The sequence below is a fragment of the Bos mutus genome, chromosome 6 (assembly GCF_027580195.1).
Source record: "Bos mutus isolate GX-2022 chromosome 6, NWIPB_WYAK_1.1, whole genome shotgun sequence".
Classification (NCBI taxonomy): Eukaryota; Metazoa; Chordata; class Mammalia; order Artiodactyla; family Bovidae; genus Bos; species Bos mutus.
The window spans coordinates 85,753,900-85,777,264 of NC_091622.1; the positions used below are offsets into that span (position 1 = coordinate 85,753,900).

The following is a 23,365-nucleotide window of genomic DNA, read 5'->3' on the forward strand; positions in this document are numbered from 1 at the left end:
AAGCAAAGCGGGATAAAGCATTCAAAAGTGGAAAATTCTTTGTGTATTTATAAATAATAAATATATAATTGTTGTCAGCTTAATTTTAAACATCTGAGAAGTCCCAAAACATCCCATAGTCACTCAAAATTTCACAAATTCATTGTATATAAAGTTATTCACAAAGATTAAAGAGGGAGTTTTTCTACAACAAATGCAAGCTAAAGGCCTTGATCCACTGTTGTCTGTTTCTCCTGTGGAAGGTGAAAGCCTTCCAGGCTGAGTTGTTCTGGACTTCCCCAAACACCTGCAGAGCACTTCTACAAAAGCAACTTGAACTTACTGAGAATCGTTATCAACAAAATTTTAAAGATATGCTTATTAATGGTAAGAAGTAAACAAGCAACCACAATTGTATTTGTAATGCTTCTTGAATCAAGTAGTAGTATGTATGTGTTTGTTATATTATCCTTGAAAACTTATATATTCCTATTAAATTTAAAATATTTTCACTGCCAAAGAAAGACCAATTATCACTCCAAACAGTGCATACCCATCTCTTCCCTTTCAGAATCTTAACGCTGGATCTATTTTGCAGATTAAGAATTAAATAATGGCCTCACATTTTGCATAATGTGAAGTTAAGCAAACACTTAGAATTAAGGACAGAATTAAGAATACTAAACTTTATTTCCAAAATTAACTTCTAATCTTTAAAAGCTTATATGAACTCACTTTTATAGAACCATACATTTGTGCAAACTATTTTGTGTACCTCTTTGTCACTTGTAGATTTCATATACCAATTTCAAAGAAATTGATATAGAATACATGTTAACCTCTGAAGTAGTTATAAAATATTCCATCCTGTTGATACATTATAGTTGGTCACAAATTCTCTACTACTGCACTGGAATTACTTCGTTTCCTATTATAGGCATGCTTCAGAGACATTGCAGCTTTGGTCCCAGACCACAGCAAAAATGTGAGTCACATGAATGCCTTGGTTTCTCAGGACATATAAGTTATGTTTATACTATTATTTAGTCTATTAAGTGTGCAATAGCATTACGTCTTTAAAAAAAAGTACTAACCTTAATTTAAAAGTACTTTAGGGACTTCCCTGGCAGTCCAGTGGTTAAGACTCTGAGCTTCTACTGCAGGCAGGGAATGCAGGCTTGATCCCTGGTCAGGGAACTAAGATCCCACATGCTGCATGGTGCAGCCAAGAGAAAATTTTTTTTAAATAGTACTTTATTGCTTAAAAAAAATACTAACCAGCATTTGAGCCTTCAGCAAATTGTAATCTTTTTGCTGGTGGAGAGTCTGAAATATTTAGAGAATTAATGAAATGTAACACAAAGACATAAAATGAATAAACATTGGAAAAATGACACCAACAGATTTTCTCAATGCAGGGTGGCCACAAACCTTTAATTTGTAGAAAACACAATAAAGCAAAATATGATAAAACAAGGCATGCCTATACACCAAAAACAATTTTTTAAAAAAATGTATGTTGCCAATGTAATATGTATCCAGTATGCTGCATCCTTGGTGTTAAGATATAGCTGAGCTGGCCCTGCTTTCCAGGGATTATACTGTAGTGGAGAAGACAGCTAAGAAAAATAAAATAATCACAGCTTGTGATAAATGCAATGAAGCAGATAACCAAAGTACAGCCTGCATCCACAGGTTCCACATCTGCAATTCAGACCCATTTTATATAAGTCCCATTTTACATAAGGGACTTGAGCATCTGCAGATTTTAGTATCCCCAAGGGGTCTTGAAACTAACCCCCCACGGATACTGAAGGACAATGGTAGTGTGACAGCATCTGGTGGAGGTCTGAGGTAGCCTGCTTTAGAAGAGACACTCTGGAAAGGGCTCTCTTGAAGAGGTCACATCTAGGCTAAAACAGAAATAAGTGAGAAGGAGCCTGTACTAATATTCTATGCTGCTATTAACAAATCATCACAAATTGAGTGGCTTAAAAAACACAAATGAATGATCTCACAGTTCTGTAAGTCAGAAGTCTGGGTAAGCTAACTCCTCTGCTCTGGCTTCACAGTGTGGAAACCTATTATGGGTCAGCCAGCCCGACTCTTAACTTGAGGTGCTGGTAGAGAATCTATTGCCAAATTCATTCAGGTTGTTGGCTGAATTCAGTCCTTTGCACTTTTAGAGCTCAAGTCCCCAGTCCCTTGTCTGCTGTCAGCCTGAGGTCGTTTACAGCTTCTAGACACTGACAGCACTCCCTGACCAGTGGTCCCCTTGATCTTCAAAGTTAGCCAACAGTGGGTCAACTCCTTCTCATGCTTCAAAATGTCTCTGACCTCTGCTTTGCCCATATCCTTCCTGCTTCCAGCTAGGGGAAGTTCTCTGCTTTTAGGGGCTTCCTGTGATTACCTTGGGCCCATTCCAGATAACTGAGGATAGTCTCCCCATTGTAAGGCCCATACTTTTAATCACATTTGTAAGTCTCTTTTGCTATGTAATGGGCTTCCCATGTGGCGCTAGTGGTAAAGAATCCGCCTGCCAATGCAGGAGAGGCAAGAGAGGCAGATTCAGTCTCTGTGTCGGGAAGATCCCCTGGAGGAGGGCATGACAACCCACTCCAGTGTTCTTGCCTGAAGAATTCCATGGACAGAGGAGCCTGGCAGGCTACAGTCCATAGGGTCGCAAAGCATCAGATACCACTGAAGCGACTGAGCACAGCACACATGCTATGTAATAGGTAACAGATTCACAAGTGCTAGGGATTAGAGCATGCACACTTTTAAGGAGACCTTATTCTGCCTTCCACAGACTCAGACACACACTACCCCAAGAAGAAAGGAAACGGCAGGCAAAAGGCCTAAGATAGAAGAAAGCTTGGCCTGCATAGGACAAATAGCACAAAAAAGGCCCCCGGAGCCATAGCAAAGTGAAGGAGAGAACCATAGTAATGACATTATACACTCCTTTACATGAGTTAACTTTTTTCCTATTTGAATTGTACAAGTTTAGAATCTATTTTGAATTTTTAATCAATCTTAGTCATTCTAAAGCTAATGGTGATGAAGCATTAAGCCTCTTAACTTCCAGTCTCTTTCATTTCCCACAAAACCAGAAGTCACCAATAGTACTTTTTTTACATCTATATGGAGAAATTTCTTCTAATTGACATTTTCTTGGTTCTTGCATACAGAATTTCTTCAAATATTGATCTTTGTCCAATCACAGCATACATAAAATTTATATCTTAGATATCGGAGGCAAAAAATAAATTTAAAAAGAATTCAAAATATGAGTAAGAAACTTCATCCTCAACTCTTTTAAAAATTAAAACAAACAAAATTTTTTTTCCCAATAGCTTTCCACATAGACTTTTAGGGTAGTGGTTTGTGGTTAAATGTTTGTAAAGAGAACTGCACCTGTGATGTGGTCTGTTTTAAAATAAACTTGCACCTGCAGCTGCTTTTCACAGAACTGCTATTTGGGATACTACATGTCAGATATTTGACCATATACGGAGCACTTCCTCCTCACCACACTACCTTCTGGGCTGGTCCCTGATTTACAAACACCTTATCTCCAAAAAGTCATTTGAAAAAAACGGTTTAGATTTCATGATAATTTTAGAGATGCAATAATAAACAAGGTTTCCAGGAAATCCCTCAAACAATATGCTCCTTCTAATCCATTAACTCCAGTGGTCTGGTCCCTCACTGCTTTAAGGAAAGTCTAATTTATTTTCACGGGGGGCCTCTGATCTAGTCAAATATGTCTGCTTTCCTTTTCCTATATATGATTTGCTAATTCCTGTTTCAGAATCTTTTTTTACTCTGTTTTTCCTCACCAAAAATTTAGATTTTCTTCCTGTCAACCTTTGTAGAAAATTTTAAAATCTTTAAAACTAATTTTATAAGTCTTCCCTGCTTAATGTTATCCCGTTCTGTTCACTCCATTACTGTTTCTTCATTGCTAATAAATTTATCATTTTACACAAATTGGTGTGTTACTTTACATGGTTATCACTCTTCTTCATTTGTGTACAATTTATCTCATACTAAATTAACACTTTCTAGATGCAGAGAGGGGTTAATAAAGAGCAGTAGCAATTGGACACCCATAAAAGGATATAAGAAAGCACCAAAAGGAACTATAGAGGCTCAGTTAGGAAAATGTTTGAGAAAATGAACTTTTTCATCTTCTAGCTCTTCTACTCAGAGGTTTTACATCATGTGTAAATGTTGTACTAAGTGTGTTTCCCTCAATAACAAGGAAAAAGCATAAATTCATGATGAGGAATATCTAGTCAAAAAAAATTTTTAACATCTGATTTAAATAGTCTTTCAAGACTATTATATAATTCTTTTGAATCCCTCTCAGAGTTTCAAATAAGTTGCTTTCATCCAAAAGGTGTGCAATAATTATTTCCCAAATAACATTTTTATAGCACAAACATTTATTACAGTACAAAGAGGAAATTAATATAGCTATCTTTTGGCTAATAATTTCTCATATAATTGGAAACAACTATATATTTTAAATTTTTAAAATAAATTTTAAATTTATTTTCTCTCCATGACACTGAAATAGAGTTGCCATTATGGCAAATATGTATATGTGGTCTACAAGGCCAATGCTGCCTAAGAAAGAAAGAAGAAAGTGAAGTCGCTTAGTAGTGTCCAACTCTTTGTGACCCCATGAACTGTAGCCTACCAGGCTTCTCCATCCATGGAATTTTCCAGGCAAGAGTACTGGAGTGGGTTGCCATTTCCTTCTCCAGGGGATCTTCCTGATCCAGGGATCAAACCTGGGTCTCCCACACTGCAGGCAGACACTTTACCATCTGAGCCACCAGGGAAGCCCAATGCTGCCTCAGTTCAGTTCAGTTGATTCGTTCAGTCATGTCCGACTCTTTGTGACCCCATGAATCGCAGCACGCCAGGCCTCCCTGTCCTACCTGGCCCCTAATTCAAATGATCGTTCATTCATTTATTCTTTCTCTCAACAAGCATCTTATGGCATCTACTCTACATGGTAGGGATTCAAGTGAACAAAGCAGGTAGAACCATTGATCAAACAAGTTTACATGATGTCAAGTACAAAGTGCCACAGGAGCACAGATGTTGAGAGAGAGGTAGGAAGGGTCAAGGAAAGCTTCCCAGAGGAAGTACTATCTATGCTGAGATTGAAAGATGAGTAGAAGTCACACAAAAAAGGGAGGACTACGGCCTAAGAATGGTCAAAATGGACAAAAAGGGGAGGGCTATGGTCTAGTAATGCTCAAAATTCTCCAAGCCAGGCTTCAATAGTACATGAATTGTGAACTTCCAGATGTTCAAATTGGTTTTACAAAAGGCAGAGGAACCAGAGATCAAATTGCCAACCTCTGCTGGATCATCGAAAAAGCAAGAGAGTTCCAGAAAAACATCTATTTCTGCTTTATTGACTATGCCAAAGCCTTTGACCGTGTGGATCACAAAAAAACGGGGAAAATTCTTAGAGATGGGAATACCAGACCACCTGACCTGCCTCCTGAAAAATCTGTATGCAGGTCAAGAAGCAACAGCTAGAACTGGACATGGAACAACAGACTGGTTCCAAATCGGGAAAGAAGTACATCAAGGCTGTATATTGTCACCCTGCTTATTTAACTTATATGCAGAGTACATTATGCAAAATGCCAGGCTGGATGAAGCACAAACTGGAATCAAGATTGCAGGAGAAATATCAATAACCTCAGATATGCAGATGACACCAACCTTATGGCAGAAAGCGAAGAACTAAAGAGCCTCCTGATGAAAGTGAAAGAGGAGAGTGAAAAAGTTGGCTTAAAACTCAACATTCAGAAAACTAAGATCATGGCAGCCACTCCCATCACTTCATGGCAAATAAATGCAGAAACAATGGAAACAGTGGCTGACTTTATTTTGGGGGGCTCCAAAATCACTGCAGATGGTGACTGCAGCCATGAAATTAAAAGATGTTTGCTCCTTGGAAGAAAAATCATGACCAACCTAGATAGCATATTAAAAATCAGAGACATTACTTTGCCAACAAAGGTCCATCCAGTCAAACCTATGGTTTTTCCAGTAGTCACATATAGATGTGAGAGTTGGACTATAAAGAAAGCTGAGTGCCGAAGAGTTGATGCTTTTGAACTGTGGTGTTGGAGAAGACTCTTGAGAGTCCCTTGGACTGCAAGGAGATCCGACCAGTCCTTCCTAAAGGAAATCAGTCCTGAATATTCATTGATAGGACTGATACTAAAGCTGAAACTCCAATACTTTGGCCACCTGATATGAAGAATAACTCATTGGAAAAGATCCAATGCTGGGAAAGATTGAAGGCTGGAGGAGAAGGGAACGACAGAAGATGAGATGGTTGGATCGCATCACCAACTTGACGGACATGAGTTTGAGTAAGCTCCAGGAGTTGATGATGGACAGGGAAGCCTGGCGTGCTGCAGTCCATGGGGTCGCAGAGTTGGACACAACTGAGTGACTGAACTGACTGACTGATGGTCTAGGAAAAAATAAAATGTCAACAATTTGGAGCTGAGAGAAAACATAACTATTGGAGGAAATGAAAGTTCAATACGGCAGTATGAGTCCAGAGACCATATATTACATAAGTTTCAATACACCTACCCTTAAGCACCTAGTACAGTGCTGTATGCTGTGCAAAATTAAAATAGTTTACATGGGTGTAAATTTAGCATTATTATAAGATATACTTGTAGAGTAATGACTTTGCATAGATAACTATATAACATTTGATTATTAAATATCTGCATTCAATTCTGTTCTTAAGCAACATGAAACAAGTTTCCAAATATAACAACACAATATTATCAGTGATTTACAGTTATATGAAAAATAGATGATGAGTTCATTGTTATTTTAAATATAGTATAATAAAACATTAATTGCAGTGGTTAGTAATCACAACGTGAAGTAATGCTCTGATATGGCAATTAGTGGAAACAAAAATAAACTGAAATAAAGCAATTTACAGTAAATAAACAATTTTACCAAAATCACAGAAGACAAAACCAGAATAAACCTACCCCAAAATAATGAAAAATAGATCAATCTCTGAATGATATCCTCTAATTATAATTTTACCATATTTCCCAGTACTGTGAATGTATCTACTAAACATGCTTTCCCAGGCCCCAAAATAGAGATGTAATATGGCTGATGCCTCCTGATTTTCCCATTTTTCTGCCATTGTATAGGTTGAAATTGATACCATATCTCTGAGTAATCTTAGTCTTATAGACTTTATATCTCAGGGTTCAAGTATTTTCAGGATATATTGAAACAGAAATACATATGTCTAGACTCTATAAGTTTTTCACTGAGATAAAATGTAGACTAAGAGACAGTATAATAAAATAGTTATGAAAACTAACTTCAGAATGAGACAGGCTTGGGTTTAACTACCAGTTAGATAATCTCAAGCAAATTATTTCACATCTCTGAGCTGCATCTGTGAAAAGGGGATAATAATGGCACCCTTATCATAGATATATTGTAAGAATTAAATAAGATAATATACTTAAAATGCCTAGCAGAGTACCTGATACATAATTAGTATCACTCCAAATATTCAATGTTACTGACAATACCAAGTGGAGAATCCCGGTCCAGACAGGGATTAAAACTTTTGGGCATGATAAAAATGTGAGCTGAGCACACGTGGAAGCTTTATTCAGATATATTGTTGTTTTTAGTATTTTTTCATGTTGAAGACACACAAATCTCTTGCTCTAGTTCATATTGTTCTCCCAAGATTCAAAACTATATATCATACTGTCCAGAAGAGATTAGACACTTAAATCTCTTCACAGACAATCTTAAATGCAGCATGTCCAAAACTTATTTTCCCTTGTTTGCTGGCCCCTGCTAACCTTTTTCCTCCTGAGTTTTCTATCTTAATAGAGGGTACCATCATCCACTCAATTGTACAAGAAAATCTGTGAGTTACTATCACTCCTCACCCCCTCATTCTTAATCAGACACTAAGTCCTATAAAACCATCTCTTAAATAGCTGTTAAACTGTGTATTTTTTATATCTTTATTTCCAGGTCTTAGTTTAGACACTAAAATTCATCACCTAGATGACTGTAGCAGCATCACACTAACTTCTCTATAATCTTACCTTTTTCCATCAATTCTCTAATCTTACCCTGTTTAAAACCTTCCAATGGTTCCCCTTGATTCTAGCATAAAGTCTGTTTATCTCTTAATATCAAAAAGATACAGATCAATGTCACATTTTCCAACTCAAATTCTTAAGTTATTTTTATTAACTTCTAATACTTTACTGAAATTTAACAGAACTCAATTTAACTCTGTATTTATTAGCTATTTATTGGTACCTACTACGTGTATGTAACTGTACTAGATATTATAAAAGCTACAGAGATGAATGGTGATATATCTGGGAGAAAACTTCAGTATATAAAGTCTTAACACAAGGGAGAAAATACTTTAAAATCTGCAAATAGTACCTAAATACATATTTTTTTCAAAGATTTATGGCCAACAGATATATGAAAGGATTTTCAACATTGCTAATTATTAGAGAAATGTAAATCAAAAGCACAATCAGATGTTACCTCACACCAGAATGACTATCATCAAAAAGTCTACAAATAATAAATGCTGGATAGGGTGTGGAGAAAAGAGAACCCTCCTACGCTATAAGTGACGATGCAAATTGGTTTAACCACCAAGGAAAATGGTATGGAGGTTCCTAAAAAAAACTAAAAATAGAGGTATCTTATGATCCAGCAATCACACTCCTGGGCATATGTTCATACAGAAAATATGAACACTCTAATTCAAAAAGATACATGCAAAAAAAAAAAAAGATACATGCACCTCAGTGTTCATACCACCACTATTTACAATAGCCAAGACATGAAATGACCCAAATGCCCATCAACAGACAACTGACTTAAGAAGATATGATATACATGTATTGTGTTAGTCTGCTCAGTTGTGTCAGTCCACTCAGTTATGTCCAACTTTTTGCAATCCCAGAGACTATAGCCCACCATGCTCCTCTGTCCATGGAATCTTCCAAGCAAGAACACTGGAGTGGGTAGCCATTCCCTTCTCCAGGGGATCTTCCCAACCCAGAGATGGAACTCAGGTCTCCTGCATTGCAGGCAGATTCTTTATATCTGAGCCACCAGGGAAGCCTTGGAGTATGTGTATATATACATTATCATACACACAAACACACACACACACATATAGAGAGAGAGACAGAGAGAGAAAGAATGGAATATTACTCAGCCATAAAAAGGAATGAAAACGTGCCATTTGCAGCAACATGAATGGAGCTAGAGAATGTTACACATAGTGAAGCGAGTCAGACAGAGAAATACAAATACTATATGATATCAGTTGTATGTGGAATCTGAAAAGTAAAACAAATGAATCTATATACAATTCAGAAACAGACTCACAGACATAGAAAGCAAACTTATGGTTACCAAAGGGGAGAGGGAGAGAGGGACAAATTAAAGGAGTATGGGATTAACAGATACTGCTGCTAAGTCACTTCAGTCGTGTCAGACTCTGTGCGACCCCATAGACGGCAGCCCACCAGGCTCCCCTGTCCCTGGGATTCTCCAGGCAAGAACACTGGAGTGGGATGCCATTTCCTTCTCCAATGCATGAAAGTGAAAAGTAAAAGTGAAGTTGCTCAGTCGTGTCCAACTCTTCACGACCCCATGGACTGCAGCCTACCAGGCTCCTCCATCCATGGGATTTTCCAGGCAAGAGTACTAGAGTGGGTTGCCATTGCCTTCTCCATTAACAGATACAAATGACTATAAACAAAACAGATATGAGGTACCATCTCACACCAGTCAGAATGGCTGCGATCCAAAAGTCTACAAATAATAAATGCTGGAGAGGGTGTGGAGAAAAGGGAACCCTCTTACACTGTTGGTGGGAATGCAAACTAGTACAGCCACTATGGAGAACAGTGTGGAGATTCCTTAAAAAACTGGAAATAGAACTGCCTTATGATCCAGCAATCCCACTGCTGGGCATACACACTGAGGAAACCAGAAGGGAAAGAGACACGTGTACCCCAATGTTCATCGCAGCACTGTTTATAATAGCCAGGACATGGAAGCAACCTAGATGTCCATCAGCAGATGAATGGATAAGAAAGCTATGGTACATATACACAATGGAGTATTACTCAGCCATTAAAAAGAATACATTTGAATCAGTTCTAATGAGGTGAATGAAACTGGAGCCTATTATACAGAGTGAAGTAAGCCAGAAAGAAAAACACCAATACAGTATACTAACGCATATATATGGAATTTAGAAAGATGCTAACAATAACCCTGTGTACGAGACAGCAAAAGAGACACTGATGTATAGAACAGTCTTATGGACTCTGTGGGAGAGGGAGAGGGTGGGAAGATTTGGGAGAATGGCATTGAAACATGTAAAATATCATGTATGAAACGAGTTGCCAGTCCAGGTTTGATGCACGATACTGGATGCATGGGGCTGGTGCACTGGGATGATCCAGAGGGATGGTATGGGGAGGGAGGAGGGAGGAGGGTTCAGGATGGGGAACACATGTATACCTGTGGCAGATTCATTTTGATATTTGGCAAAACTAATACAATTATGTAAAGTTTAAAAATAAAATAAAATTTAAAAAAAAACAGATAAGCAATAAGGATTTACCATCTGGTACAGGGAATTATGTTCAGTATCTTGTACTAACATATAATAACTGAAAAAAAACTGAATCACTTTGCTGAATACATGAAACTAACACAATAAAGTAAATCAATTATACTCAATTTAAAAAAATTCCTAACAAACAGTTAAAGGGCTACTAGATGCCAATGGAAGGAAGTGCATCAGAGAATTCAGCCCTGAGAAGGTATGATTTTAGCTGGGCCCTGTAGGTCATCTAAGAATTGAGATGTGGGGCAGCATAAGCAAAGGCCAAGGGAAAGAAATCTCAAAAAGCAAAAAAGAACAATGTGTATATCAGTTTTATTAGAATGTAAAGTTCTTCAATGAAAGTAGTAGGACAGCAGCTAGAAAAATAAGAATTGGGGTCAGATAAAGGCAGGCCGTGACTTAAGTTAAGAGCTAGGGCTTTACACTTTCGAGAATGAGGGTCAACTAAAGAGAAAAAAAATTACATGAATTGTGTTTCAAAAGACCTTCAACATCAAAGCTGTAAGTATCATTGAATCAATAGTTCTGTGTATATATGTATTTTGTGTGTGTGTGTATATGTGTGTGTGTGTGTATATATATATATATAAAAAATTATATCTACAAGATTCCTCATGACAAGAAAAAATAAAAAGGGATTAAAATAATGTTTAGAAAATAATTGCAGAGGATTAGAATTTGTATGGAAAAGTAGTGTCACAATTTCATTACATTCTTCATTTTGTAATTACAACTACCAAACCTAGTCATTTTTAATTAAAGAATTAGAAGAGTTCATATGTTTAGCTCATATTTCAGGGTAAGTTCTATATTTTACTCCCAAGTCACTTTTAGGATTTCTGTGTCTTTAAATAGATACAGACCTTAGTTGCAAAAGAATCTATAACCTACTGGTTTCAGAGTAAGTGGTTTCCCACAGAAATGAAAGCAGATGGCAACTATGCTTCACCTTTTCTATTTTCTTTCTTATACCTAAAAATAATCCTTCTTTTTTTGTACTCAAAAAATAGTTCAAGGAGTTTCTGTGAGTGTATTAAATTACCAAGAATACATTTTCCCATTATTACCTCATATCAATTATTTTTACTATTACTACTATTCTGAGCATTAAAAAAAAAAACTACTTCTTTGACAAATTTAGTCACCATAACTTAGTCTGTGACACTGGGATAAAAAGTAAATATGTGTTGGATTATTAGCTTAAGTTCACAAAAGGCATATATCAACTATTTCATTTTCTAAACGTTACTTTAAAAAAAAAAAAAAAACCTGTGCTGATAACCAGAGCAATTCAAAAGACATTGTAAGTCATTGTTAAAGGCTACTATTTTGTATGCTGACATTGTATTTAGAAATATATTTTCTCAAATACTGACCTAGATTTTAAAGATTTAAAAAATAACAACTTGATCCAGACTTAACCTAGCTCATACACTTAATGGAGGGAAAGCAGTAAGTATAAATAAAGATATGAAGCATGGAAATAAAAAAGAGAAAGTTCTTCATCCTGCCTGAGGAGGCAGAAAAGGCTTTTAAGGTGACATTTAAAATCAATCTTGGACTTCCCTGGGGATCCAGTGGTTAAGATTCTGCACTTCTACTGCAGGGGACACAAGTTCCATCCCTGATCAGGCAACTAAGATCCTGCATGGCACAGCAAAAAAAAAAAAAAAGACATTTGTCTTAGATGATGAGTAAGACTTCCCTAGAAAGCACAAGAAAACAATATGTATAATAAAGCAAAGGCGGCAAGAAAGAACATAGCCTGCACCAGGTTAATGAGGAATCTTGTAGATACAATTATTTTTATATTAACTACTGATAAAATGATAATTACAGCTCTGATGATAAAGGTTTTTGAAACACAATCCACATAAAGCTTTTTTAGTCGGCCCTCATTTGCTATACAATAAAGATTTTAGCTCTTAGCCTAATATTTACATATATTACACATAGTATATATACATGCAAGGCTATGCCATATATGGTAGCAGTGACAGTATGGCAAGAAGTTTAAGATGTATGCAGGAGTCAGGTCATAGGAATATGAACTTGAGTCTATAGATGTTGGGAATTTTTTAAAGGACTTTATAAGTTAGAGATGTGTAGTCATTTTTTGTCTGCTTATTTATTTTTAATTGAACCTCAGATGCAAACAGTTAACTATCCTCCTCAGTTCCTGACACATTATCATTATTGGTCCACAGTAAGTACCTCTCCTAATTCTTCTGATCACCAAGCTTTATCCCATTCTTTGCTCCTCCATAAGCAACCTTCTTTTGTATTTAATGTACATTATTTTGTTTGCATATGTTCTTATAAAATGTGTACTGTTGTATAGTTGCACATCTTATTACATACTCCATTTTTTTAACCTTTTTTCCTAAGCACACTGTTTTTAAGACCCATTCATGTTGCTATATGTATATATAATCCAGTTTCTAACTACTGGGGCTTCCCTGGTGGCTCATACAGCAAAGAAACTGCTTGCAATGTGGGAGATGCCAGTTGGATCCCCAGGTTGGGAAGATTCACCTGGCAAAGAGAATGGCTACCCATTCCAGTATTCCTGCCTGGAGAATTCCACAGACAGAGGACCCTGGTGGGCTACAGTCCATGGGATCACAAAGAGCTGGACACAGCGAAGCACCTTTCACTTTTTCCAATTACTGCATAGTTAAGATACCCATATAATTCATCATCTAAATCATAAAAGGGTTGCTATTAACAATTACACTGAAATAACAAGTTCAACAGGGCTGTACTAAGCAAACTAAGATGGAAAGTTACTATATGTGTCCAAATTCCATGCTGCTTACCCGTGATATTTATTGATCTCTCTTTAGAATCCAGGTTGTCTCCAACACCATGCTTTCAATAACAGCTTTTCAAACAGCCTCATACAGGTCCCATTATGGATCTATGTGGGAATTTGTTAGTCAAAAGGATGTCTGTAGTTATCTGTAAATTTCTTACATAAGTAAATATGGGAACACTGAAAAGAGCTAAAAACAGAGGAGAAGACTGCAAAGCAATATTTGGAGAATAAAGAGTGGTAGAGAATTCAATGAAAGGTATGGCTGGAAAGACTGCCTTGAGGCAAACTGTGGGAGGGCTGTGCATTCTATGCATGCTGTGAACTTCATTTTGATAGTAACTGAGAGTCATTGAAAGGTTCTGAGCAAGGGTATAGAATGATGGAAATATTAATAGCATTCTAGAAAGACGTATCTCGTGATGCTGAATCAAATGTACAGCAGAGACTGGAAGTAAAAAGACCTATTAAGGGAATATTTGAAAGCCAATACAGTACAGCAGTTAGCTACAGCATCATAGAAATTCCAAAGCCAGTCCAGATTCAAATCTGGTTCGACTTCCCTAGTGGTCCAGTGGTTAAGAATTCACCTGCCAATGCAGAGGACATGGGTTCAATCCCTGATCTGGGAAGATCCCACATGCCACAGAGCAACTAAGCCCATGCACTGCAACTAGAGAGTAGCCCCTACTAGCAGCAACTACAGAAAGCTCCTACACAGCAACCAAGACCCAGGACAGTCATAAATTAATTATTTAAAGATAAACTGCAGGTGCCTTTGAATCCTAAATTAGAAATTATCATAGTACTTCTTCTTAGGGTTGAATGTCAAGAGCTTATAATAGTACTGGAACATAATAACCACTCTCAATGCTAGCTATTACTGCTGCAATAGTCCACAAGCATGTGAAATCAGTTTAAGCTAATCTGGTGGTAGAATTTTAAAAACCTGAACTCATGCCCTGAAGGAAGTATCCTAATATAACCTAGTGTGTCATTCATAATCCCATACATCCTAAACGAAAAAACAACAACAACAACAAAAACTCCCAAATCTGTTGGCTCTCATTAGGTCTAGTTTGCAAACTCCTGAGTCAGGCATCACAATAATGTAACAAAGATTCAAGTTGATAATACATGACAGTTGCCACAAATATAATGGTTAAATGCTATTTAATATGTGTTCATTTTCTAAGGACGCAGCGTTTTTCTCTGTAATTGGCATAGCCTTATGATATAATAAAGCATTAATATGTCTTTTCAGTGATATAAATTTTTAAGGAAACAATTGCCTCACCTAAATGGCAAATAATTCCAAGATCCGGTTATGGAAGTTTATACTACAGGAACTGCTGGAATTGAAGAACTGACTTCTGAACTGTTCATCAAAAATATCTGAGAACGTTAGAATACAACATTCTGTGAATATACCCTGGATATTATTACATTATTTCATATATAGTTAGGAAATGTAATGTATAGTATAAACCAAATAAATATTAGAGCAATGTGATCATTCCCATTAAAAATATCCAAAATAAGTTTCTATCTTCTCTATAACAGTAAATGCATTTTGTTGAGTATGACTACAATTCTTAAATTAGCAATAAAAATGATCAGAAAAAATTACTTAGATAAAATGCAAATTTAATACATTTAAAGCAAGGATATAATTACAGTCCTAGCTTAGATGCCACACTCTTTTAAGCAATATTTTCAGAACAAAATCCAGAGATGATCTCTCACCCTTCTGATCTCTCACAGCACTGTGTTTACATCACATACTGTCTTGTATTTCAGTATAATCTGTATGCATATCTCCTTTTCTACCTCATTAGAAGAAGATGTAGTCGCTCAGTGGTGTCCGACTCTTTGGGAGCCCATGGACTGTAGCCCGCCAGGCTCCTCTGTCCATGGGATTCTCCAGGCAAGAATACCAGAGTGGGTTTGCCATTACCTTCTCCAGGGGATCTTCCCCACCCAGGGACTGAATCTTCATCTCTCATGCTCCTGCATTGGCAGGCAGATTCTTTACCACTAGCGCCACCTGGGAAGCTCCTCATTAGAAGTTCAGTTTAGTTCAGTTGTCCAGTCACGTCCAACTCTGCAACCCCATGGACTGCAGCATGACAGGCCTCCCTGTCCATCACCAACTCATTAGAAGAGATTATGGATAATTCACCTTTGAATCTACTACAGCATATAGCATTCTGCAACAATTAATAAGCAGTTAATATTTGCTGATGACAAAAACCTATTAAAGTCTACATTCAAAAATGAATTCTGCATTTAGCATCAGAACATAAGGACTTTTACCTACACATTTTTTATTCATGAAATTCATAAAATCCTGTTCAGGTTTTTAAATGCTTATAATAACTTGTAGCACTTTAAAAATATTTTAGTTCAAAATGTCACTTTTCTAAAAAATTTTATTATTTTTTATGACCTGATTAGACTGCACTTTCTACAAAGAACCTGTATGTCACCATTAACTTTAACAACTTATTACAGTTCAACTTTAAACAATCTACATTTGAAGGAAGCATAATGTCTAAAATATATAGTGAATATGAACTGATATGTAATGTCTGAAAATTTAAAACCCTGAATTACTCTAAGATTGCAGGGCAGTCCTTTCACACTTACAGGCCTAAAAAAACTTCTACAGACAAATCTGACGAATATTTCCCTTATTACCACTCTTTCTCTTGAAATACTTTCATCTGAGCCCTTAAAATTTCTTTCATCCACCCAGTACAGCCTACCCTCTGGAAAAGGAATGAAACTCATTCACATTGAACTGGCAAAGGACTGCTAACAGCTGGGTGTGAGGGCCTGGTGTGGGAGCCCTGTCTCAGGTTTCTGTGCTAAATTTGCTAACCTAATCTTCCCAAGTCTCTGTTTCCACATGTAGACAATGAAGATACTGGAACTGGAATTAATGATTTCTAAAATCCATTCCAGCTCAGGTTATCTCCCTTAGGGATGTTCGCAGGTTTAGGCAACATTTACTCACTCCATTTATTTAGCACCTGAGATCAACACATGATCAAGTACTGTAACTTCAATACTTATTCATTAAACAAATCTTCATTGAACACTTACTCTGCGCCAGACGCTGTGCTGCGTGCTTGCAATATCACAGTTCTGTTGAGATCTACGACGTGATACAAAAGAGCTGAGAAAAAGGCAGTAAGGGAGTTAAAGAAAAGTCCAACAAGTGATGCTTAGACTGTCTCTTCACTAAAGCAGAATTTCTCAAATTTGGCCGGGAGCACTAAACTCTTCTTAGTAAGGGGGCTGGATGGCGTGTACAAAAAGACAGTGATGTGAAAGGCACGTTGAGTGTCCTCAGCAGCTGAAGGGTGGGAAACACAGGATAAGTGTTCACAGTACTTATCCCACTTATGATCCGGCACGTTTCGAGTGATGATTTGGTTTAACTAAACCACCTGTTCCACCATTGCGAGAACAGCGTCTGCTCTTGCCCATCATCGTTCTCCCAGAGCCTAACACGCTGCCTCGTGCTTATTAAGGGCTGAAGAATTTATTAAGGGCCCGCTCCTGAGGGTTAACATGTGTCATTTCCAAAATACCTGGAAGAACTTCTCTTCCACTAGAAGGAAGAGAAATCGCAGCGCCTCCTGCAGGCAACTTGAGTTCCTCGGAAACAGTCAGACTGCAGAGCACAGCTCTGCCTCCCCACCGTCACCACCCCTCATAAACTCCTCGGGAACTCCAATCCCCTGAAGTCACCGAGCCCTGCGGGCGGGGAGCTGGAGACGAGCTGCCACCCGCCGGAGGCCTGCGCCCTTCCCGGCGCCCGCAAGCGATTGCTCCAGTCAGCCGCGGCGCCGCCTTCACCTCCGTCTACCGTCCCCAGAAATGTCATATTTGGACGTTGCGTAGACAAAAACAATCTGATTAACTTCCTGACAGATAGGCGAAGACAAAACTTCAGCAAACAAGAAAATCTTATACACCTGCACTCGGCTCCGGGCCGGTGACGTCCGTACTGGAGCAGGACAACTCACGGCACCGCCCCGCCGGGCTGCCTCTCCTAGGCGTAGAGGTAAAGCGCCCTCTAATGATCACTGCTACCTCACCTGCGGTTAACCGGGCCGTCACCCTAGCCACGCCCAGGCTCGCGAGAGTAAGAACAGGACCAAAGAGGTCCCGGAACCGAACTTCGTTACCTACTGTTCCCACACGGAAAGGCCCGAAGGACCAACCGGAAGTCCTGGTTCAAACGCTCCACGGAGAGCATCCTGGGGACCGGAAGGAGGTGAAACTGCCGCATCCGACAGGAGCCCCTGCAAGACGAGCGTGGTGAGAGATCGCGTGGTTGTTACAGCGGCGTGTTGCTGGAGCGCGTGGCTCGTGCGCAGAGGTCAGAGGTGGCTGAAAGCCTGACGTCGGTGTAGAAGCTGAGACCGCGAACTATGGTGGGAAGATCCGGGCGGCGCGCGCGTGGAGCGGCCAAGTGGGCAGCTGTGCGAGCTAAGGCAAGTCGCGACCCAGCGGACGACGATGGAGAGGACTTCGAATCTCCACCCTCACCGGGGGACTCGAGCTACTACCAAGATAAGGTAGATGATTTCCATGAGGCCCGATCTCGTGCCGCCTTGGCTAAGGGCTGGAGCGAAATAGAGAGTGGGGACGAGGAGGATGGCGATGAGGAGGAGGAGGTGCTTGCCCTAGATGTTGCCGATGAGGACGATGAAGATGGAGAGAGTGAGGAGGGTGACGATGATGATGGTGGGAGCTCCGTGCAGAGTGAGACTGAGGCTTCTGTGGATCCCAGTTTGTCGTGGGGTCAGAGGAAAAAACTTTACTACGACACGGACTATGGCTCCAAGTCCCGAGGCCGGCAGAGTCAACAAGAAGTAGAGGAAGAGGAAAGAGAGGAGGAGGCGGAGGCACAGCTCATTCAGCGGCGCTTAGCCCAAGCCCTGCAAGAGGACGATTTTGGAGTTACCTGGGTGGAGGCTTTTGCAAAACCAGTACCTCAGGTAAATGAGGCTGAGACACGTGTCGTGAAGGATTTGGCGAAAGTTTCCGTGAAAGAGAAGCTGAAAATGCTGCGAAAGGAATCTCCAGAGCTCTTGGAGCTGATAGACGACTTGAAAGTTAAGTTGACAGAGATGAAGGATGAGCTGGAGCCATTGCTACAGTTAGTGGAGCAAAAGATCATCCCCCCTGGAAAAGGAAGCCAATACCTGAGGACCAAATACAATCTCTATTTGAACTACTGCTCCAACATTAGTTTTTATCTGATCCTGAAAGCTAGGAGAGTCCCTGCACATGGACATCCTGTCATTGAAAGACTTGTTACCTACCGAAATTTGATCAACAAGTTGTCGGTTGTGGATCAGAAGCTGTCCTCTGAAATTCGTTATATGCTCACACTTAAAGATGGTGCTGGAAAGAAAGAACTGAATTTAAAAGCAAAATCCATGAAGGCCAAGCCAAAATCAGTTTCAGAGACTTCTGCTGCTGCTTTGGCTGTTAGAGACCTTTCTGATGATTCTGATTTTGATGAAGAAGCTGCACTGAAATACTATAAAGAAATGGAAGAGAGACAAAAATTAAAGAGAAAGAAAGAAGAAAATAGTACCAAAGAACAGGCTCTTGAAGATCAAAATGCAAAGAGAGCCATTACTTATCAGATTGCTAAAAATAGGGGACTTACACCTAGGAGAAAGAAAATTGATCGGAATCCCAGAGTCAAACACCGGGAGAAGTTCAGAAAAGCCAAAATTCGCAGAAGAGGCCAGGTTCGTGAAGTTCGCAGGGAAGAGCAACGTTATACTGGTGAACTGTCTGGCATTCGTGCAGGAGTTAAAAAGAGCATTAAGCTTAAGTAAAGTTTTTGCTTAGCTTAAGTCTTTTGACGATAATTTTGGATTAATAAATTTTTATTTTTAACTGGTGATGAGAGTGTATTAATACTTAATGCTTAGCCTTAAATGTTAAAAATTCTGACAATAGGAAAATTTCCTATATAACCCTATTGAGGGTTATTGCTCAATTTATTTGTGTTTTAATTTGTAATCAGGTCATACAGAGAACTGTGGGAACAATATGAAGATGTGTGGGAAAAGAGGTGGTGATGGAAAAAAGTTCTCCACTATTCTGTCAAACAGTAGCCTGGGGAAATTACATAGGTAGTTGTGGAGCAACAGACTTGGAGTACTTATTTTTTTTCATGTATCGGTCTTTTATTTACACTTAGAGTACTTTTGTAATTTTTCACATAAAGTGAAGAGAATGCAGCTCTGGTAGACATCTTATTTGTAAGCTAGGATATAAAGTAGTTTTGATGTTCCATTGCCTAAAGTATAATTCTTGAGCAGGAAACTTACCAATAATGAGTTTAATGTTAAGTATTTTTGTACATTTTATTGTGGGAAAAGCTTAGGAAGGAAGGGGAACTTGGTTGAAAATAGAGATATGCCTTAATTACATCAATAGTGAATATTTTTTCATAGTGCTTAATGTGGTAAGATAAAAATTCCATTTTTTCTTCCATATTGTTGGTTGGTCTTTGTACTTTGCACTTGCAGAAAATCTGATAAGATTACTACTGAGTAAGTGGTAACTTCATAATTACATTTTTTAAAATATATATATATAATTATTCTCATCTTTATAGTAGGGGAAAGATGATGACATGGTGAACTTAAAAATTCTTAGGATGATGCCAGGGAGAAAATGAGAAGACTAGTGAAGGAGCACAAAGGACCTCTTAACTGTTTATGCATTAAATGTTGTGCTGGCTGCTAGAAATGCAGAGATGTCAGTGGTTCATATTTATTAAAACATTTGCCATAACTTTATCAGAGATGAGGATGCCAAAATTCCAGATTAACTTTCTAAAGGACAGTGTGTTTGGGATTTGGACCCAAGCTGGCTTACCTTGAGCCTTCATTATTTTAAACTCTGGCTTACAGCTGCTGCCAGCATAGCACATGTGCCAAATTACTATAAATAAAAAAGGAAAATTGGAAGTTTATATTGAGTGAAAAGATACTTTTGTAAGCATTTATCTCCTTATTCCTCACAACTTATGTAGTAACTTCTAGTATCCATACTTTAGAGATGAAGAAACTGGCAAAGAGAAGTAAGTTTCTCAAGGTCATTTAGCTATTAAGTGGAAGAGCAGGGATTTCATTCTAGCCTTTCTGGATTAAGAGCCCTATCCTGTATTTCCTTTTCTGATATAGTAGAAAAAGTACAGGTCTTGGAACTAAGTTACTAGGGTGATTTTGAGTTAAGTACCTGATTTCTGACTCATTTTCTTATTCTGTATGGTACTATTATACCTACCTTAGGTATAGGTATATACATGTAATTGGTTAAGAACTGTTAGATAATAGAAAATACATATATTTGTTTCTGGCACAGCATTCCTAAAACCTTCGTAAATTCCTAAGTAACAGGAGCACTGGGAATATCATTTGTTACAATGAGAGGACTCTAGGTGAGCTTCTGGATGGGAACGGGTCACCAGAAAGACCAAGCCATGATTAAAAGCTTATAGTTTTCAGCCCCAGACCTTCACATTGCAGAGAGGGGAGAGGGGCTAGCTGCTGCTGCTAAGTCACTTCAGTCATGTCCAACTCTGTGTGACCCTATAGACTGCAGCCCACCAGGCTCCCCTGTCCCTGGGATTCTCCAGGCGAGGACACTGGACTGGGTTGCCCTTTCCTTCTCCAATGCATGGAAGTGAAAAGTAAAAGTGAAGTAGCTAAGTGTTTCTGACTCTTTGAGACCCCATGGACTGCAGCCTACCAGGCTCCTCCATCCATGTCCGTGGGATTTTCCAGGCAAGAGTACTGGAGTCGGGTGCCATTGCCTTCTCCCAGAGGGGCTAGAGATGAAGTTTATTGGTCATGTCTGTATGAGGAAGCCTCCACAAAATCCCAATAGTAGGAGGTTTGGGGACATGCTAGGATGGTGAACACATCCTCATATTGAGAGGGTGAGGTACCCAACTTCATGGGGACAGAAACTCCTGTAAAGGGGCTCCTCCCAGTCTTTACCCTGTGTACTTATTTATCCAGCTGCTCGTCTGTATTTATCATGTCCTTTGTGTGTGGACGCATGTGCATGTTCAGCCTTGTCTTACTTTGTCACCCCAAGGACTGTAGCCTGTGAGGCTCCTCTTTCCATGGAATTTTCTAGGGAAGAATACTTGAGTAGGTTGCCATTTCTTCCTCCAGAGTATGTCCTTTAATAACGTGTAAACATGAAGTGTTTCCCTGAGTTCTGTGAGCCACACTAGCAAATGAATCGAACCCAAGGAGGGAGTTGTGGGGACTTCAGACTTACCAGGTGTCACTGCGGAAGATGTTAAAAAGCCATGGTTCAATCCCTGGGTCTGGATCAGAAAGATCCTCTGGAGGAGGGCATGGCAACCCACTCCAGTATTCTTGCCTGGAGAATCCCATGGACAGAGGAGCCTGGTGGGCTATGGTCCATATTGTCACAAAGAGTTAGATATGAATGAAGCAACTTAGCATGTACTCACAGACTAAAAGAAGCACAGGTAGCAACCTGGGCTTGTGATTGGCATCTGAAGTGGGGAAGGGACAGTCTTGTGGGACTGAGGCCTTAACCTATGCGATCTGATGCTACCTCCAACTGGTGTTGCAGAGAATTACTTGGTGGGGAAACATGGTGTCAGAAGTGTTATGAGTAATAATAGTGTGACAATAAAGGAGAAACATACAGGTGGAAAGTGGTTTTTCTAATTTGAGAGCATGCTTTACCCAGACTCCTACTCCAGTTTTATCAGTTAGTACCTGTGACTTGGGGCAAGGTCCTTGATCTCTCTCTGTCTTTTCATCTAAACTGGGGATAATAGTATGTATGTATGTACTTCATAGTTATTAGAGTACAGTGAATTAGTATATTTAAAACTTTAAAAATTAGTATATTTAAAGCCTGTCCCTTCTCCACGTTATTATCCCAATCCAGGAATTGAACCCAGGTCTTCCCACATTGTGGGTGGACTCTTTACCAGCTGAGCCACAAGGGAAGCTTAAAGCACTTAGGGGCTTCCCAAGTGCCACACTAGTAAAGAATCTGCCTGCCAATGCTAGATACTCGAGACCTGGGTTCGAGCCCTGGGTCAGGAAGATCTCCTGGAGGAGGAAATGACAATCCGCTGCAGTATTCTTGCCGGGAAAATTCCATGGACAGAGGAGCCTGGCCGGCTACAGTCCATGAGGTCACAAAGAGTGAGACAGGACTAAGCACATACACATACACACAAAGCACTTAGGACAATGCCTGTTAGGCAGCAAATACCTCATAGGTATTGGTTCTTATTATAGGTTGTGAGGATCCACATCTGACATGCAGATACTAAACAAATTACAACTAATAGCATAGTGATTCCTGTTCATTACAGGAACATAGAGAATAAGGTGTACTTGTCTATGTAAAAATGCTTCTTAAGAAATTAATATTCTAAGTTTGAAGCAAGAGGAGAGCAATTAAGACATATTTCTCCAAATGTATCACATATTCCTTTAGAGACTTCAGTTCACTCAGTCATGTCCGACTCTTTGGGACCCCATGAATTGCAGCACGCCAGGCTTCTCTCTCCATCACCAACTCCCTGAGTTTACTCAAACTCATATCCATCGAGTCGGTGATGCCATCCAGCCATCTCATCCTCTGTCGTCGTCCCCTTCTCCTCCTGCCCCAAATCCCTCCCAGCATCAGAGTCTTTTCTGAGTCAACTCTTCCCATGAGGTGGCCAAACTATTGGAGTTTCAGCTTTAGCATCAGTCCTTCTAAAGAAATCCCAGGACTGATCTCCTTTA

At 39.1% G+C, this 23,365-nt stretch overlaps 1 protein-coding gene across 1 annotated transcript; it reads left to right on the top strand.

Moving 5' to 3' along the window:
- The first annotated feature begins 17,266 nt into the window (after positions 1 to 17,266).
- Positions 17,267 to 19,462, top strand: UTP3 (UTP3 small subunit processome component). The gene has a single exon (XM_005897047.3). The coding sequence runs from the start codon at positions 17,972 to 17,974 to the stop codon at positions 19,394 to 19,396; it is 1,425 nt and encodes a 474-aa protein (XP_005897109.1). The 5' UTR covers positions 17,267 to 17,971; the 3' UTR covers positions 19,397 to 19,462.
- Positions 19,463 to 23,365: the final 3,903 nt, after the last annotated feature.